The 20,825-nt window shown below is 41.6% G+C and overlaps 1 protein-coding gene across 1 annotated transcript in view; it reads right to left on the bottom strand.

Annotated features, from left to right (window-relative positions):
* Positions 1-20,825, bottom strand: part of BCKDHA (branched chain keto acid dehydrogenase E1 subunit alpha) — a 521,678-nt gene that overhangs the window by 133,340 nt on the left and 367,513 nt on the right. Inside the window, exon 5 of the mRNA XM_044062764.1 lies at positions 17,139-17,300. Coding sequence (XP_043918699.1) covers positions 17,139-17,300 — 162 coding nt within the window. The remainder of the gene's footprint in view (positions 1-17,138; positions 17,301-20,825) is intronic.

Genomic DNA, 20,825 nt, shown 5'->3' with positions numbered 1-20,825 from the left:
GAGGCTGGACCTTTTCTTTTTCTTTTTTTTTTTATATATTTGGCTTTTCTTCCAAAAGAAATAACATTGAACAGACATAGATTTAAGCCAACTTAGCCTTAACCTGTTCCAGAATAACTTTAACCAATTCCAACTTAGACATGTCTCGTTTAACAGTACCTTTATGCATTCCCTGCAAAAACCTGCAGTCTCAAACCACAGTAGAGCTATGTTCCTTCACTTGTAAAGTTGCATGTAATACATTGTTGAGTTATGTATCTTCTGCACTTGAAGGAAGGGAAGCCTTTGACATGAAGGAACAGACAAAAGAAATTGCTGATTTTTAAACATAAAAAACTGGCAATTTTAAGTTATACTTACACATAAGAAGTATGAAATTATATACCTTTTTCCACCTTGTAAAGCAAGAATCCTTTTCCCAGACCAGACACGAGAACAGACTATAGCAGCCTTAGAGCCTTATTCTTAACCTTAATAGCTCTAGGGAAGGGTTCTTAAAGAAAATAAATGAGAGTCAGAGGGTTCAAATATAAATATCAGTCAGGAAAGGAATAAAAGGCATGGAATCAGTCAGGAAATTAGCCTCCAGAAAACTTTAATCAGTTCCAATGTCAAGAACAGGAGGATAGCTAAAAGGCCTATGTTGAGGAAGAAGAAGGAATTCTCTAGGGAGAAGCTTGAGGAAGAAGAAGGAAGCAGACCACTGAAATGGTTCCCATCCTCTCCTTCCTCAAAATATTCCCCAATTCCCAATGCAGAGTTCTTCGGAGAGAGAGGAGGGCAAAGAGAGAGAGGCATCCAGAAATCCTCAGAGGAAAAGATCCTCATACTCCAGATAAAGAGAGACAGACAGAAGAATCCTGGTCAGAGGAGAAGGGAGGCCTGGAAGGTCGAGGCCTCAGAGACATTTAATTTGAGAGAAGAACCCCATTCAGGGTGGTAAATCTGGTCCATCTTTAATAAATGCTTCTGTGTCCGCAGGGTAGATCTGTAGGGTGGCAGGCAGGAACTTAGACTTAACAGACCTTTTGTCTTTGCCTTTGGTAGTGAAATGGTAGGAGAATTTGAAACTCAGAAGCCGGTGCCTGCACGAAGGTTGTGCCGACATCTCTGAGGGGCGATCGAAGGAGTCCTGCAGAGTTTAAAATAGTAGGCCTGGATGGCTCTAGAAAGAGTCCGTCGCCGATCCGGTTTTGAGAAGCGGGGACAGCCATCGCTGCGCTCAGCCGACTTAGGGCGACAGGGGGCTGCTGGCAGCTGCATGAGCCTGACCCGTTCGAGGAGGCCTGTCTTGGTCCTTGCGCTTTTTGCGCTTGTCTGAAGTGTCCGGCGACATCGGTATAATTGAAGCATCTGCCACAATCCAAAAGAGCCCAATCGCCAACCATACCCGCGCTTTGAATTGTACAGAGCACAGAACCGACAACAAACCAGCTTCGTGGAACCGTGGTAAGGGTGGTGGTGAGGAGTAAGGTAAGAAATCTTTGCCAATTATTTGTTATTTCACACGATATAATAACCGATATACAATTCTGACGCCGGAGGGAAAGGAAAAAGTTACAACGGTACTAACTTTTGCTTAAGAAGTGAGAAGACCGGACCGAACAAACAACCAACGCTGTTGCGAAAGATACCAAACCAGCGACTTGTGCTTGCCTTTCCCAAAAGAAGGCAGAAGACTGGAAGATGGCGTCGGCTGGCTGAGGCTATGTTGGCAGAGGCGTGCTGGCGTCAGCGGTGCAGCCCGACTTTTGACCGTTTTCTTGGGATGTCCGACCTGGGAGCTGCCTGCTGGGCAGAGCACCTACAGTTATGACTGCAACAGTGAAACACGAAGAACATCAACTTGATTTGACAAAGTGTGCAAAGCTTGTTGCTTATGGTGGTGAAGAGATTCAAACCGAAGGCTCAATAGCACTTTTATATTACTGTGCTGAGAACATAGTCAAAAGGCACATACAGTAATTATTAGGCCTCAGCGACAGTTTGAAAATGGGATTGCTTTCATTTAATAAAGAAGTCCATCATGTAAGCCTGAATGACAACAGCTCAAATTTCGCCCAAAACTATTTTTTCTAGTATGCTGATATTTTTGCACACAAAACTAGGCAAACTATCAGCTGTGTAATCTATAAAGTTAGGCCCAGTTATCAGACCAGCATGGAAAGTTCCAGTAGCTCTGCAGAAGAGAGTCAAAGCCGAGCTAGTAAGAATGGTGCATTTAGGAGTAATTTGATCAGTAGAAGAATCTACTGAATGGGTATCCTCCATGGTAGTAGCTCATAAGAAAAGCTCAGATGATATCAGAATGTTTTGATCTGACAGATCTGAACAAAATATTAAAAAGGCCTCATCATCCAATGTGCATAGTCGAAGAGGTTGCTGCCCTCATGCCAAACACCATTGTTTTTTCCGTCTTAGATGCAAAAGGTTCATTTTGGCAAATTTTGCTTCACCGAAAATCTTCATCGTTAACCCCATTCAGTACACCTTCTGGAAGATACAGATTTCTGAGAATGCCATTTGGAATAAATTCTGCCAGTGAATTCTTTCAGAGCGTGATGGAGCAAATTGTTTTGGGCTATCCATGTGCTATTACAGTAGATGATATTCTAGTAGGAGGCAATGGTGAAGTCGAACATGACAGAAACCTGAAGAAAGTTCTGAAAAGAGCATGTGAAGTGAAGCTTAAGCTGAATCCTCAGAAGTGCAAATTCAGGCTACAAGAAGTTACTTATGTTGGCCACTTGTTTACAGTTCAGGCTTATGACCAGATCCTTCCAAGCAAAAGAGCAATTCTCGAGATGCCAGCTCTAGACAATGTTCAAGCCCTCAACATTTTCTTGGCATGGTCAACTATATAGGCAAGTTCATTCCAGACTTAAGCCAACTTTTAGCATCGCTAAAACAGCTGACATGCAAAGATATAATTTGGTCATGATCAGAACAGCACCAAAGAGTATTTGATGCCCTGAAACAGAAAACTGCTATACCACCAACCCTCATCTACTATGATTTTCACAAACCAGTTACTCTTTCCTGTGATGCTTCTAAGTTTGGTCAGTCATTCTTCAAGAGGCTAGACCAGTAGCCTATGCATCAAGAACTCTTACCCAAACTGAAATACAATATGCCTGACTGAGAAAGAGCTTTTAGCAATTGTGTTTACATGTTTGAAGTTTCATGATTATATTTATGGTCTACCTATCTGGATCAAAACTGATCACCAACCTTTAGTTACAATTTTGAGAAAGCCTATCCATACAGCTCCTGCCAGATTGCAGCACATGATGCTCAAATTGCAGAAGTACAATTTCAATCTTGTTTACATGAAAGACAAACTTCTTTATCTTGCCGCTACCTTATCCAGATCGCTCACAAAAAACAAAGAACAGCATAACAATGAGCAATTTGATTTTGAGGTCATGGAAGTGAGAAAAATGTCTCTTCCCCACATCTTGAGCTCAGAACTCACACAGCTTCAGATCCAATTCTCCAGAAGTTAAACCTCTTTATCAATCGAGGATGGCCTTCAAAGCAATCCTATTTACCAGCAGAAGTGCAGCAGTATTTTCCATACAGAAATGAGATTTTTTCAGATAATGGTATCATCAAGAAAGGTCCTAAAGTGATTGTTCCAAAATCCTTGCAACAAGAGTACAGTACGATTTTGCATCGTGGCCAGCCAACCAAAAGAAGGCGAGAGGACTAGTATTTTGTCCTTTTATGTCAAGAGTTATCGAGAAAGTACTTTCATCTTGTTTAGTATGTAAAGCTGCAAAGCCGCATCAGCAAAAAGAGCCACTTCAGTTAAGCCAGATTCCTGAACTACCTTGGTCGACAGCAGCCACAAATATCTTTGAGTGGAACGGTCAGCATTACTTGGTGTTAGCAGACTCTTATTCAAATTAGTTTGAGATTGACCTACTTCCCAACTTAAGAAATTTGCAGAAGCGTGGGACTTTGTTCATATTACGAGTAGCCCTGAAACTTATTATATCTCAGAAACATTCCTTGTGATAATCATCTTGGTTCACCTGCCCAGAGACTTATGTTGAGACAAACCAGAACCACATTACCAATCAGCAGTAATTTATTGGTTCCATGTGCTAAAAACAACAAAGCAGTAAAAGCCCAACTGCTGAAGAAGCATTTGTCCCACAAGTCTTACTATGATAAAACCAGCAAACCACACAGTTCATTGAAAAAGGGGGAGACAGTAAGGATGCAGATGTCAAAAGGTTTTGGATCGCATTGGATTTGTGAAAAGTTCGTGTCAAGAGCAGAGACTTCACATTGGGGAATCACAAGGAATGGAATTCAGACAAAATTGGAAGCATTTGTTACCAGTGTCTGAACCAGTGTTACAGCATCTTGCCTCTAACAAAGACTCTAGTTCTCAAAGTGACTTGTTCAATGTTTCTGTTCCAGAGGACATTCTGTTAGCAATCCCTGTTCCTGAGAAAATCCTTGAGAGTCCCCAAGCAGAACATTCCCCAGTGACAGTCCCTGTTGCTAAACCTAGTCCTAACTATTATGTTACGGGATCAAGTCGCATCTCAAAACCTAGTTCCCAGATACTTGGCAACCTGGACATGACTGTTTTCTTTTTCTTACTGTCTGTATAAATGCATGCCTGCTGAAATGCCATTGCTTAAATGAGACAGTTCAGTAAAGAGGGAGGATGTATATCAGTGTGTGATACACCTTTAAGAAGCCTTCCAGTCAGTGGGCACGTGCATATAAGTACTGAGCATGTCCAAGCAAGAGTGCCATTTTGAGTGAGCAGCCAGAGTGAGAGCATGCATGTATGTAGTTAGTCAGGCAGAAGTTCAATGTTCCTGCCATTCACCCTGTGTTGTATGCAATAAACTACTTAAACACCCAAGCCTCAACAACTTCTTAATGTACACAAGACGAGCGACAGTAACCACAAGGAATCTTAACAGCTAAATAGAAGAAAGTACAGTTGTGTACACTTGCCATAAATGTAGATGTTCAAGTGTATTCACTGTTGCAGTCATCACTTTTGGGTTATCTGCTTGCAGTAGCCCTCAGTCGGCCTGATTAACAAAGTCGTGGGTCCTGCGTCAGTTGCTGTCCCTTTTTCCATGATTTCAGGTCATCAGGGGTATAAAACATGCAGCCGACACCATTACATCAGTTTTTCTTGCCCCAGATGTCAGGTGCCCCCTTAATGGGAAGCAATTAAATCTATAAATATACAAGGTTATACCTCCAACAAAAAAGCAAATACACCAAAAAGCTTTTGAAGATAGCAAAGGAAAGTACAGGTATATCCAAAAAAAGAAGGGGGCTGGAGGGAGGGTAACCAGGACTGCAAACAGTGAATACACTTGAACATCTACATTTATGGTAAGTGTACACCACTTTACTATGTTTTCCGTATTTCACTGTCGCAGTCATTACTTTTGGGTAGATTCCCAATGCTAAAGATGGGAGGAGGAATTTAAATAGAATTAGGACCAGGTAAAAGGCCCTGCAAGACTGCAGTGGCAAAGCCAGCTCTGGATTTAGAGAAAATTGGCAGATGGTAATGCTTGGTGAATGTATGCACAGAACTCCAGGTAGCAGCTTCTAGGATGCCCCTGGTAGGGACCCCTCTGAGAAAGGCTGTAGAGGTAGATGAAGCCCTGGTAGAGAGGGGTCTGATCCCCTGTGGGATAGGTTTTCCATGGTGTTTGTATCATAAATTAATGCAATGGCCTATCCATTTGGAAATGGTTTGCTTTGAAATAGCCTTCCCCTCTGCCCCTGTAGCAAATGCCACCAGCAGTTGATCAGATTTCCTTTGAGGTTTAGTTCTGTCCAAGTAGAATCTAAGTTGTCTGTGCATGTCTAAGGAGTGCAGAATCCTTTCCCCTTTGTTCTGTGGATTAGGAAAGAAGGTTGGCAAATGTATGGACTGATTGAGGGCCACACTGGATACCACCTAGGGCATGAAGAAGGGATTGGTCCTGAGGGACACCCTGTCCGCATGAAAGATGATGAAAGGCTCCACTGCCATGAGGGCCTATAATTCAGTTACCCTTCTTGCTGAAGTGATTGCTAAAAGGAAAGCTGTTTTACAAGAAAGGAATTTTAAGTCCGCAGTGGCAGCTGGCTCCAAAGAAGGAAGGGTGAGCTTTTCCAATACAAAGTTGAGGTCCCAGGCTGGAGTTGGAGCTCTCCTGGGTGGTCGTAGATTTTTGGCCCCTCTGAGGAACTGCTTAAGTAGTGGATGAGAGAAGAGGGGTGGTTCTGTGTTACAATGAGCTGAAATGGATGAGGCATGAATTTTGATGGAGGAGAAAGACAGGCCCTTATGAAGCATCTCAGTTAAGTATTGTAAAATCTGAGGTAAATTGGGTACTGTTGCGCTCATCCCTTGAGCTTGGTTCCAGGCACAGAATCTTTTCCATTTTTCTGTGCAAGACTTTCTGGTACTAGGCCTCCTTGCCTCTAAAATGATATCCATCACTGGTTTACTGAGGGATGGTAAAGGAGAAATTATGTAATTAGCCAGGCTGCTAGATTCAGTGTTTGAAGTTGAGGGTGCAGAATTTGGCTCTCCTGCTAAGACAATAGAGTAGGAGTCTGAGGCAGGTGCCATGGTGCCCACAGTGACACACTGCGCAAGAGGGGGTACCAGTGTTGGCATGGCCAGTCTGATGCAATCAAAATCATCCTTGGTTTGTCTTGTTTGATCTTTAGTAGTACTTTGGAGAGCAGAGGCAGAGGAGGAAAGGCATAAACGGATAGTTTTTTCCAGCTGAAGGACAAAGCATCCACTTTCCAAGCTTGTTTGTGGGGAGTCCTTGTGCAGAATTTGTTCAATTGATAGTTTTGGGGGAGGCACACAGGTCTATATCTGGGCTCCCCCATTTGCTTGTCAACATGTTGAAAATCCTTGCTTCTAGTTTCCAATCGTGTGGGTCCATGAGGTTTCTGCTTAGTTCGTCTGCCAGTCTATTTAGTTTTCCTGGCAGGAACTGAGCTTGTAAATGTACTCGATAGCTCAGGGCTGTGTTCCACAATTCCATGGCTAGTCTGCAGAGGGGGTAAGAATGTGTCGCCCTCTGCTTGTTTATGTATCACATAACAGTGGTGTTGTCTGTCTTTATCATTAATTGTCCTGGAAAAATGTAGTCCTTGAAGGCTGTCAGGAGCATTCTGTACAGCTAACATTTATTTTTGATTGATATGCAGGTGCATTTGACTTGGGTTCCATTTGCCCTGAATACACTTCCCTGCCAGGTGGGCCCCCCCATGCACAGTCTGATGCATCTGTTGTTAAGGTTTGGGCGGCAAGGGTTAGTGTGAATGGTAGTCCCCTGTTTTGGTGGCAGGCCTCTGCTCACCAAAGGAACTCTAGGCGTAGTCAAGGTATAATAGGTATCTGAATGTTGACACCATAGGCTTTTGAGATACCATTGCAGTTTCCTCATGTGCAGCCTTGCATATGGAATTAGAAGAATGCAAGAGGCCATGAACCTCAAGGCTTGCAGTATTTGCCTCGCAGATAACTGGGTTTTGTGGCCACTTGTTTGAAGTAGGTTGTCAAATGAATCAGTTTCTCTGGCGTGAGGAAAGCCATCTGGGAAGTTGTATTCAAGCTTGCTCCCAGGAATATAATTTGTTGACAGGGTACCAGGTGTGATTTCTTTTCGTTTATGGTGTAACCCAGTCAAGTCAGTACCCTTTGAACAAAGGCCAGATGATTCAAAAGTATGTCGTAGCTTTCTGCCCGAATTAGACAATCGTCCAGATATGGGTATTTTTGAATATTTCTTTGCCTGCATAATGCAATGACCGGAGCTAGGCACTTTGTGAATACCCTGGGCGCAGTAGATAAGCCAAAGGGCAGTGCAGATAACTGATAGTGCATGTAGCCTGCTTTCAAGCGTAGGTATCTTGTGCAAGACTCCCTGATGGGGATGTGCAGGTATGCTTCTTTTAAATCTAGTGTTGCCAGCCATGCATCTTTGCCTACCATAAGAAGCTAGGAAGCAGCTGGTGAAGAGTCAGCATCTTGAATTTTGGAATCACCAGAAAGGTATTTAGAGTAGAAAGGTCCAGGATAGGACGCCATGTATTGCCTTTTCTGGGTACCAGGAAAAGTCTCAAATAGAACCCTTGTCCCTTTTCCTCTTCTGGTACCAACTGAACAGCCCCCATGCTTGAGAGAGAGAGTACTTGATTTTGGGCCTCTGCCCACTGATTTGGGGGTAGATCTGGCCACCCACTTGGTGTTGGTAAGTTATGGAAGTGAAATCTGTATCCTTGGGCACTATAGTTCCCAGTTTTTGGCCTGCAGGCCAATCTTTCCACCTAAAGGAGCATTCAATTGGGAAGTGCTTGGAAGTTTTAGAAGCAAGTCATTGAGACTGTTTTCCATAGGGGGAGTCTTACTACTCCCTGATTTGGGTGCAGAAACCCCACACTGCTTAGTCTTGTGTGTCCCCTGGGACTGAAACCTGGGGTTCCTGCTATGTCTGGGTTTGGCTTGAGAAGACCCTGAAGAGGCTGGAAAGGACCAATTCTTAGAGGGCCAGTGCCTACTAAATCTAGGAGGCTGAACTTGTAAGAACTCTTTAACAGTTTACATATATTTAACTTTATCTTTCATCTTTTTAAGAACTTCCTTAGCCTTGTTGCCAAACAGGCGGTCCTGATTTAAGGAGTCATCTATCAATTTAGCTTTAACACGATCAGGTAAAGATTGCTCCTTAAGCCAAGCATGCCTTCTGAGCACAGAACCAGTAACAGCAGCCCTGCAAGAGGCCTCTAAAGAATCAAATCCATATTGCAAAGTATGTTTTCCAACCTGTTCAGCAGAGTGCATTAAATCCTGTAATTCTTTATTTTCCGCACAGTCAGGAATCAACATAATTTTCTGTTTAAGCAATCTAACAACATGTTGTTGATACTTTAACATATGAAACTGGCAGTTTAAAGCCCTAATGGCCAAGGTTGCATTAGTGTAAACCTTCTTACCCCATCTATCCAGCACCCTGGAGTCTCTATCAGAAGGGGTAGGATTTTTAGCAGTAGAAGCCTTAATGCCCTTGGGTCCCTGTGCAATAGTCTCTGGATCCGCAATAGGATTTTTAAAAAGGAACTTGTGTGAATCAGGAACCCTGTAATATCTGTCAGGTTTTCTGGGAGCAGGAGGCCAAGAATCAGGGGCCAAACTAGATTCCGAAAAATCATCATCAACAATGTCTGGTACAGGAGGAATAGATAAAGGCCTATGCTGAGGCAGGAGTAAGAAATCCCTAAGCCTCTTTTTTGAATCGGAAAAATCCTGGCTTTCCCAGTGGTAATGCTTCCTTAGAGTATATAAGGTTTCACCAAAAGAAAAATCCTCTGGAGGGGAAGCAGAGGGAATACAGTCCTCTGCATCAGAATCCTCATAAGTAGATAAGGGCAAATCCAGATCATCAGAAGAATCAGAAAATTCAGAATCCAGGTCAGACAATTCATAAGCAACTTCAGTCCTAGGTCTCTTAGAAAGGGGGAGGCTGGTTTCCCCTGATTAAAGTTATAAGATCTTCAGCCATTCTTATCATTTGTTTTTTTAGGCACAGAGGCCTGAGCATGCGGCCTGGGCGTTGTTTTTTTAGGCATGGTTTGAGATTTAGGCCTAAAAGGAGGAGGAGCCATTGGTTTAATATGCAAGTCCATAGGCCTGAATACACCCTCAGAAGCCAGTGCCTGCAAAGCGGATCCGGACCCATCCAAGGAAGAGATATCCGCAGGTTCCATAGTTTCAGCATCTCGCGGCATACTGGACTCTGAATGGTTCTCAGTAGAGGACTGCGAATCAGAAGTAGCGGGTATCAGGGGCTGCAAAAGCGCCTCACTGAGTACTGGCGACTGGCTTAGGAGAAGCGTCATTGGCAGTTTTGGACCTCGGCAGTCTGTCTCTGTCTTTATCCTTGCATTTTTTTGGAATCCTGGTAGACAGATGGCTAAACGACAACATTTCTGGATAATTAAACCGAGTACCGAAATATTTAGAGGTGAAAATATACGACGATGGATAGTGCATTGGTTAAATAAAGCAAAAAAACGACAGCACGGTACGTCGTGGTCAGGGCCTAGGCAAGGAATACAGTACAAATGAAAATCTTTACAAGGTATTTGCTTTCCACAAGTAATGCAATTATTAACTTTTACTGACATCGGTAAGGAGCAAGAAAAAGTTTCCCCAACGGGGTACTTAGCTTTAGTTGAAGACTTCAGTTCTGAAACTCGAAAATGAAAATTTCAGGAGTCGGCTGATCGGCACTTGCGAACTGCTTCTGCTTCAGGCACTGCACGGCAAGAAAGACTGCTGTAATGGTGTCGGCTGCATGTTTTATACCCCTGACGACCTGACATCATGGAAGAAGGGATAGCAACCGACGCAGGACCCAAGACTTTGTTAATCAGGCCGACTGATGGCTAATGCAAGCAGATTACCCAAAAGTGATGACTGCAACAGTGAAACACGAAGAACATCTCCTCTTCGAAAGACTACAAACTATACAGGAAGGGTAGCCCTAACAACAGTGGAAAGCTTTGTGGGTGGGAAGAGGAGGAGGAAAAAGTAATAATTGTACCAAAAATGACACACTTATCTGTAACGTGGAAAGCGAACTGTACTAGCTGCTCAAGCACTGGAGAGCATGTCCAACGCAAATGAGATCTGAGGGAGCTGTGCTTAGTACATGGGATTATGGGTAATGGGAGGATCTCGAGCCTGGAGGCTGAAGTCTGCAGAATGCAGCCAAGTCAGATCCCCTGAATCAGAGTGAGAGGGACAACATCAGATCAAGTTAGTAACAGCCAAAGTCTAAGGTCAATGATCAAAGGCTGAATGAATCTTTCAGGCCTAAATGTATCTGGGAATGCAGGAAAGACTGCATCAGCTGCTCCAAATCAGCATGTCCACAACTCCTGACCAATCAGACAGAGAGAGATGAAGAAGGCACTGAGTAAGGCTTGGAAGCCCGCCTACTGGTAGATGGCTCCTAGAACTGGGCCTGAACAGCAGAAAATTAGATCCAGGGCAGAGATGGCAAAAACTCTTGAGGGAAATTCCCAGGGAGTAGGACAAATGAACCCTGCCTGAGGGCACTCCTCTTGACAGAAAGGGGCTATGAACAATGAGTGTCAGGGAAGGGAATCTTCTCACAGTCGGCACCACAGGAAAATGGGTCAGAGTAATTAGATGCGAGGGCAGCACCGAGACAGCCAGAGGAACTGAAGATCTTTGGATCTTCAGATCTGGCTAGCTAGTAGCAAGGGGTCCTTAATCCCCTGCTTCCAATCCTGATCACTCTTGTCAAGTGTGTTAACTACAGTGGAGGAGGAGGGGGAGGAAGCATCCCTGGTGGGTAAAAGACCCTTCAGGACCGACACTACGTTCTTTGACAGCTCTGGACACAAAGGTGCAACAAATAAAGCACTGCGTTTCTAAGTGAGCAGCCCAGAGACAGGACACGCACTGACTGTGCGAGTCTTGGGAAAGACGCTTGTGACTGCACACCACATGCTTCTTAAACCTCTTACCCATCTTGAACAATTAAGAAACATAACACACTAAACACTGGAAAAACAACTACCAAACTAAGACACAGTGACACCTATACAAATTACACTACTTCACTATTAACAGAGGCTAACAAGTACAGAGAAAAACTACATACAAGGCAGGATAACCCTGAACATGGTATAAGAAATTTCTCCACTAAAGCTAAACCTACAGCAATCCTACCTACTAGAAAAAGAATAACACACACAACCTACTATGAAATAACATGGGTTAGAGGAAAAAGGTGAAGAAACAAATGGCATAAAGCACACAAAAAAGATACATCCCGGCTGAGCTCAAGCTGTTATCCTGGAAGGTGGCAAATATGATTTGTGATAATTCTGTATAGAGCTAGGTGCTATGGGTAGAGGAGGGGGAGCTGGGGGATGGAAGTCTTTTGGAAATGTCAGGTCTCAGATCAGAGTTGGGGATCAGATGACCCACAGGTTGAACCCAGATTGAGAAGACTTGATCCAATGTTAATCCTAGTTACAGTTTTAATTTTAACAAAGAAAATGCCTACCACTTACTCTGCAGGAGGAAAAAAAAATCTGCAGAAAACAAAATCCTAACATTTCCCCAGATTTAACATCACTCCTGTCAGGAGTTGGACCAGGCCAAGGGTGGGGAGAAGCAGATATCCAGCAGAAGCATAAAACAATGAATAAAAACATCCCCTACAGGATTAATAGTGCAACAAGATTATCTGAGTGCACACACGTTAAAGCAGTGCTCCACACCATAAAGGAACATTAGTCAATGCAGTTTTGCTCCTAAACAACACTTTTTATTTTAAATAATTAATCAGACTTTGTTCTGAATAAAATAACAGTGTGGAAAATTTCACAGTGCAGATTAGGAGTGTTCACAGATCAACTATGGCCTGCAGGTCAAGTACTTGCATTTTCTTGTAGAATGGCCTCTTGCTATAGGGACAGTTCTTACAAAAATATCAGGGGTGAGGGTAAATAAATAACTTGAACTGCCAGTAAGCAGTTTTTCACCTTTTTCCACCAAGTCTCTCATAATGGCATTGGCTGGTTTGCCAAATAATGTGACCAAACGCATGTGCAGACATGGACTCCAGTCTTAGTAGATGCTGCAGTCAAGTAATCAAGTGTTTTTTCCTCCCTCAATGTCACCTTCTGGCACATGCTGATGATAACAGCATGTTATGATAAATCATTCATGAGTCTGACATTCAAATTGCTGAAAATGTACAAGTTATTGTCCTATATACCTAGAAGTTTAGATTTTTTTATATAAATGGAGGAAAAAAAATGTGTATTTACTATAAAGCTGTATTCTCTTCTTTGCAGCAGTGAGGAATTCAAATATTTACAGTTACAGTTAAGTGCAAATTACACAACTGCAAAATGTTCATAATTCTCACTGCAATACTCTTTATACTATACGGGTTGATCACCAAAGCCTTTCCAACTTGGGAAGAGGAATAACATGGACCCTATAGCCCCTGGTGAATGGTCTTAGCAAAGCCAGTCCTGGGATCTAGACAAAATAATCCAGTAAGTAATTTCTTGTACAGGTATATTCAGAGGACTACGTAGCAGTCTCTAGAAAGCTTCTAGAGTCCACCCCTTTCCAATATGTCAAAGAAGATCAAGTCCCCAGACTGCGAACCTTAATACTTTCTGGAAGCAGTTTATAACTATAGGTACAACAAAAGGCAGTAGCCAAGGACAACCAACGGCAAACTGCCTGTTTAACACAGGTTGTCCTTTCGCAGTCTCAACATAAGGCAAACAGCTGACCGGCTTTTCTAAAGGAACAGGTTCTGTCAAGAAAACACCTGAGCTGCCTATTCATGTCCACAGTAGGAGTAATCTTTTCTTCATGGTTCTCTGGGTTAGGATACAACACTGTGAGAATGACAGCCTGATTAAAAAAAAAAACCAAAAAACTGAAATGACCCACGGTATGAATGAGGGATTTGTACTTTGAGACATCCTATCCCAAAAGCAGAAGAGATAGGGTTAACCTACTGACAGAGCTAGCAACTCAAAATACTCATTTTGCAGATGTCAGAGCAAAAAAAACAGTTAGCAATTATCCATATAATGAACCTTAAAACTGCTTGGCATGCAGATTCAGATGGAGACATGGTCAGCCTTTCCAGCAGAAAGTTAAAATCTCAGAAAGAAACAACTTGTTTGCAATGGGATCTTGGGTGAAACACCATCAGAAATTGTTTTACCAAAAAAACATTGAAAAAAGAGAGAGACAGATCCATGGGCAGACGTACTGAAGTGGCTGCAAGATGTACCTTGACAAAGTAGTATAAAGGCAAGAGACTAATAACTCCACACATATTTGAGCAGCAGTGGCAAAATCCCAAACAGGGTCCTGGTTATTAGGTAGGCAACAATGAGAACATACTTCCTTATGTCAGCATAAGATTTTTCTAGTTGCAGGATTTCCTTTAGTAGCTGCTGCTCATGCTGTAAAAAGAAGTACCTAAAAGCTATCAGAGATCATGCAGATAATTTAAGACATTTTAGATTTGGGTGAATCAAACTCCCCATTGTCTTGTGTGAGTAGATTCAGACACTGAGGAAGCTTGTGATAACTGCCCTTAGCCAACTCTATACAAAGGGAGAATTAATATTGCCCAAGCCAAAAAAGAGTCACCACAAATTTTCTGGTGAGTCCTTCTGAATCCTCAGAATTACCCTGTATATCAGTGGAAAGAGTGGAAATGCATAAAGAAACATTATCCTATAAAGGAATGAGAAAAGCATGTATAAAGTTATCTGTTTTGAAATCAGACCAAAAGATCTATTTGAAGTGTTCCTTAAGAACTGGATTAATACTTGAAAGCCCCCATCGTTCAAACAGCTTTTGTGAAGGTTTGTCCTGGTCCTGCTCAGTTTGTCTGCTGCCATGTTTTACTCTGAATGAATGTAATATTCTTGGAGAGTTAAAGAATGCTGAAGATCTAACTTCCAAGAGATCACAGCCAGCCTGTATAATGTGTATGACCGTGTATCCTCTAGCTTGTTGATGTACTGTGGTGTTCTATGCAATTATGTGGAGAAAAGAACAAAAGACATGGATCACAGTCCACACCTCTTTAAAAATAACACTCTTTGCTCTGTCTGTCGAATCCCACAGGCCTTGCACCTTTACATTCAAAGGAACTGCCCTCCAAGGAAATACTGAGGTGTTGTGTATAGATCCAGATTAAACGTATAGGTTAAGGAGAAAAAGGGGAGTACACATACCTGCTTGTATTTGTAGTGCCATCAGTACACTTCCACTAATAAATAGCTGGGATACAAGTGTTATGTCCTGTATTCTTTGGATATCATAGAATCTTTTGCATGTGCAATGTACTGAGAGGAATCATGAGAAACAAGGATGCGGTGAACTCCAGAATCTAGAGAAACTCTCTGGCTAAAACAGAGACTGATTTGAGATGTATTGGAAGGTTTCCAGGTAAAACGCCATCTTCTCCTGTGTCAAAACCTTTTGCTGTGGAGTGTCTGTAAGACATTCTAAAAGAAAATCTCGTGTGAAATGGTCAGTGAGGATTATCAAATTGTTTAAGTGGAATCCCAGATTGGTCAAAATAATTAAACCCATATTAAGGACATATTTGAGAAGACTTTGCAAAGATAAGTCAACCAAACAAGGCACAGAGGGGGTAAAGCCCTGATTACACCCCAGGCGACATGAGTTCTAATAGTGGCACATATACCTGTTACAGCTGGTGTGAGGGAACTGGAGTGATGCGGCTTTGCCAGATCATCCCTCCTACAAAGGAAAGTGTGGTTGTGCATGCTTGAGGGTGAATGTGCCTATGGTTGCATCTCTTCTGGACAGTGAAGACCTTATTGGAAGCACTGGCTTCAAGGTAGACAGGACTGTGGTGATGGGGTATGTCACTCATGGAAGCAAGTAAAACACCCTCATTGGATGTTCATTGCATGCTAAACTCTTGGCATTTTACTACGCACGCACAGTTGTGAATGAGCCATAGATCTGAATAAAGAACACCCCTGATGGCTGCCTAAGCGACTGCACCACTTGGTCAGCTCTTGCCTGGTGGTGATGAACAAACTGGCATAGTATACCAAGAGATGGTCTGATAGCTAGCAGGCAGCAAGGAATAAAAAGTCTAAAAAAATTGACAGCAAGGCATACCTAAGACAGGTATGCAACCCAGGAAAAGTGAGCTCAGGCTGACTGGGCCAATTTTTTTCTTCTTTCAACTAACAGGGGAGTTCCTTAAAACTCGCATGGATATTAAAGATACAAATGTTTTGGACTACAATAAACTGAAAAAAAATGTTTGCTAATGCTGCTTTAGCTTCTGAAAAACAAGCTATAAAATGTCATAAATAGCCATTTAATACCAGCTAAACAATAAGAACAAATGTCCAAACTTGTGGAAGGATCCTGAAGTAAATAGGAAAAGCAAAATGGTGAATATATTTATTAGCTGTTAATGAGCTATAGGGGGTAGTCCCAAAGGACGTGGTAAATCAAGGACCATGATGCTGTTTCAGAGACTGACTTGCTTCCAGAAGGATGTCATAACAGCTGGGAATCATGCTGTTGCCACACAGATGGACTTTCTTGCAAGGAGGATGTCATCACCTTCTGCCCTTACTTTACCATTAACAGTACTCACGCATGGGTCTACTTTAGGACCTCAAAAGCTTAATAGCTCAGACACATATGGATCGAACCATATGCATCGAACTATTAAACGATCGAAGTCCAAAAAAAAAAAAATACACACAAAAAAAAATTTGAACTAGTGTAAGCAGGGGAGCAAGCCCTACTGCACCCTCCACACCCCCCGCTACTTAAATATACCAACTCCGAGATCGCACTACATTGAAGTAAATGGAAATCTCCACCTACAGAGATTTCCGTTTACATTTTTGATGTTTTGCGCTTTCAGTGTACCTGTGTCGAGAATATCGTATTCGATATTCTCGGACTTTGAGCACATAAAGTAGACCCCTCACGCATGTGCCTGGGGCAGTTTGTGCGACCCTCCTGCTGATTTCTGTGCAATGGCACTTTCAAATGCTGCCATCTTGTGAAGAACAAGACAGGCCAAGATTTTCTCTCTCTCTCTCCTGGATCTTCCAGTGGCTGGGTTATAATGCTGGAATTTGTGTAGTGCTTTGCACTCAATGCTCCACTCCTGGAAAACAGACATGATATATGATTCAGCAGCCACTTATACACTTAACTTGGCACCTTTATGCACAGACATTAGGGACATCAGGAAGGACACCTGACCTTAGTGCAAGAAACAAGTGGTGGGTTCAAAGGCTAAGTGCACTTTTCCAGTGTAGTGCACATCATCACAATGCTTATCGGATGAAGGTACCCTTCAGAGGAAGTCAGCCGAATTCAGATGAGGAGAAACAGTTCAATCATAAACCCAGCAAGGAGGATCCCAATGTCAGACCAAAATGTTTACTGTAATACTGTAACACAGGACAAAGCAACCTGAAAAAAAATAAAACATTTCTATTACAGGCAGAAGTCATGGATATACAGCATCCTCAGTTTATACCTTGTGGGATCTGAGTTGCAAGTGGGGAAGAGATGGTAACAAAGTTGTGGTCCTTGCTGCCATAGTGTACTGGCATCTGTCGTCCTTTCCCTGCATCACTGGCATTTCCATAACACTGTGCCATGAACTGATCCAAGGGATAACCACGATACATGAGTACACCTTTTGGAAACAAAAGACATACTCATTATGCATTCTTCTATTTAAAAAGAGAATGGTAAACAGTAGTACACTTTCTTGTAGCTTGACGTTTTCATTAAAAATAAATAATTCAACCTCTGTAAAATGTAGATAATATAGCACTGCAAAAACCTAAATGATAAAGTGTAATGATAAAACTAAATGAATAAGTGTGATGAACAGGAATAATTGAAAGCATACAGCAGTCACTAGGGAGCACTGAAAAATACTTCTACCATGCTCTTAGTGTTATTATTCTTGAGTACAGTCATTAAAGAAACATACAAATGATTTTAAAACAAAAACATACAACATACTCTATTACTGATGCATTCATACAGTCAGTACTAGTATCTGGATAGTCAGTTAAAATCCTGAGTTTGTGTCTTTCATTTATTCATCTGTTCTCAAGAAGAGGGCTCAAGTTCCAGGGAAACATAATTCTGAACTTCAAGAAATGTTTGCCTTGGGTATGAAGCTCTAATACTCCCAGGATGAAAACCCTTTACTATAGCAAAATTAGTGGTGGTTAAAAAAGCACATACATAATGATGAACAGAATGAGTAGTAATCAGACAACTGAAGTGCAGATATACAGGGTACAGCTCTAAATTTTGTTAGAAGCTGCAGTCCTTACCTAGGAGACCACAGAGGTAGTAATCTACTGGGTAACTGTCAGAGGAATGAAATAGTGCCGATAACTGAATCATGTATCTCAATATCCTTATGTAACCATGATACAAGAACTACAAGAACAAAAAATGGGCAAAATACTATACAACAGTTGTGAATTCTTGACTAACCTGAACAGCAGCCTATAACAAAACAGGAGGCAGGAGGACAAAAGTCACTTCTCCTCAATCCCAAAATGGGAGAGCTATGCAAACTGCAGAAAGGAAATCTGCTACATTTAGGGTCAGTCAGTATCTCAAGGACTTCTCAGACAGAACCTACTAAAAAGAGAAATCCCGTACACAGATCAAAACAAAAATATGGCATATCACTTTCTCTGAATTTAAAGTGTTAAATTACTAAACGCATACTACAGCTCATAGATACCCCTTTTGTTCTATAAATGAGCAGAGGTCATCTGGAAGATATTGGAAAACATTGTTCACTAGCTTAAAGTGCTGATCCAGAATTGCTGGGACATTGTTGCTGCATTTTGTTTTTCATTTAAGTTAATGCAGTTAGGTGTGCACACAGATCTGTCTATTGCTTAACAGGTTTATTTTCCCAATTTGAAGTCCAATGTGATTTTACCAAGACCGATATGTACATAGACAGATACACAGGTAGCTAGATGGACTACAGGAAATAGGTAACATAGATGGATCGCCAATTCTGTTTGCAAGAAGATTGTCACCCATTTAACTCTCCCTGCCTCTGGCATGATTTAAAGTTAGTGGGAGTTGTTAAGAGGGGAGCCAGCCCACTTACAAACAGAAAAAAAATTAGACCAGTCACAACTGCCAGTCAACAGCACTTGTCGAAATAACATTAGCTGTCCAATTGCATTGCTACTGTGTCATACAGACAAGTAAAGAAAATCGTTAAAAGGGTCCCATGTTTTCCTTTGACACCATCATCTGTTCTCTTCAGTGGAATTTAAGGAATTGTCCACATCATGGGCAAAAACAGCAATCAGACACAAAACTGTGGCAGTTAATGTGGCTGATAAACTGCCTCCCTGTTTTGAGTTTATCTCTGCCTCCAGTAATTATCTGGAATCAAAACCAAAGTATTCTGAAAGCAAGTCCCTACAACTTTTATGTAGGCAGCATTAATTTAAAAGGAAAAATGTGCAATAACAGAGTAGGCTAAAAACTGTCAAGACACTAACAAAGGGATGTTTCTTCATGCCATACTGCTGCTTATTACAAAAATGTTTATCCAGTTTACACTGGAATGCAAACAGTAACATCCTTTGTTAGTCTTCAAGATGGCAGCTCACTTAATGCATATCTTACTGATCCAGAAGAAGTATGATAGAAGGAGTTTCATAGGTTAGTACTAAGCTAACTGCCCTTGCGAGCCATTTTAAGCCTAGCCAATTATCCCTTGTGAGACTCAAACTCAAAAATGGTAAGACACGATCTTCTCTAACAGTGAAATACAGGAAAGCAAGAAAACAATGTTGAGCTTGTACAGTCAGATGCCATGACTGTAATCCTATTTTTTCATTTCTTTGAATGGAACTATGACTGTCTCTTTGGCAGAAGCTTTCCAGGTGCATCACAGTTGAGTGCACAGCCATAACACAATGTAACATATTTAATGAAAATTATCCCTTATAAAAATGTACAATGAAACGCGTGTATAAACAATAACCATGGTTACAAAAGAAAAAAATTGAAGAGGAAAAAAAATGTCTGCTGAAGTTGAGAGGCTCAGGAAAATACTTCTTGTTCAGCCTACCACAAGGTGGTTTTGTAACATTTTCTAAGAACAGCTCCTGTAATTCTTTTCTGTATTTGCACAGGGTTATCAGGCAGTGTAAACTGTTTAGGACATTATTTAAAGACTTGGCGACACATCACTTTTTTCCTGTTGTATGAATTATACTCAAATGTTACAAAAATGAGCACTGTGGATGAGAGCTCCTAGAGAGAACATTTTGAGAGAGAACCATTAATTTATCATATTCACTGATATTTGTTTACCGGCAAAGTCCAACTTGGTCAACAGTACCCATTTTCAGTGGAGGCCTGTGAAAAAAAGCTCTACAAACATCATATATAAATTAATATACTCAGAAATAGTACATTTTTACAACAGAAGTACAACAGTAATTACATTATTACTCCCACAAAGCAAACATCCTTGTAAAGAATAGATCACCGACCGTGCAAACAAAGTTTTTTTTTTATTAATTCTAAATTCAGTAAGAGTTCAGTAGTAATGCTAAAGATGTGAAAGGGAAAGTAAGACAGAAAAAGGTATGGACTACAAAAATATAAAGAATCAATTAAGAAGAGAAGTGTGTGTGTGTGCGTGTGTGGGGGGTGAGTGCAGTTTAAACTATGGACATGAGGAAGGAATTAAGAGGAGGATTAGCTAGGACAATGAAATGGTTAAATTAAGTGGAGAGACTGCACAAGAAGAAAAAAACTAGGTAAGGAGAAATTCTATGTACATGGTGGATACCGTGGAATAGTGAACATGATGGTGATATTAGTTAGGCTTGAAACACAAGTGTCGTCCTTGGAAGCATTTTTCTTTTCAGATTTGCTTCACTTGAAGTGTCTTTTTTTCCCATGTCCTTACAACACGAGGTGGCTACTTGGAAGGTTGAGAGGGATGCTGGCATTGAAAAAGGTACCAACTGCATTAGCTCCAAGGATGGTGCCCATGACTTGACATTGAGAGGTTGGTCCCAAGACCCAGTCTCAGTATCAGTCTACAGCATCAGTGTAGAACATTTTAATGTATTCAGTCTGAGAAGGTGGTGGTTCTTAAGGTTAGGGTATGACTATCTGATGCTCATTGCATATTATTGTTCATGAC

The sequence above is a fragment of the Protopterus annectens genome, chromosome 1.part0 (genome assembly GCF_019279795.1).
Source record: "Protopterus annectens isolate FY-2018-M chromosome 1.part0, PAN1.0, whole genome shotgun sequence".
NCBI lineage: Eukaryota > Metazoa > Chordata > Ceratodontiformes > Protopteridae > Protopterus > Protopterus annectens.
The sequence above is the reverse complement of the archived record's forward strand: the minus strand, read 5'-3'. Positions and strand labels throughout refer to the sequence as shown.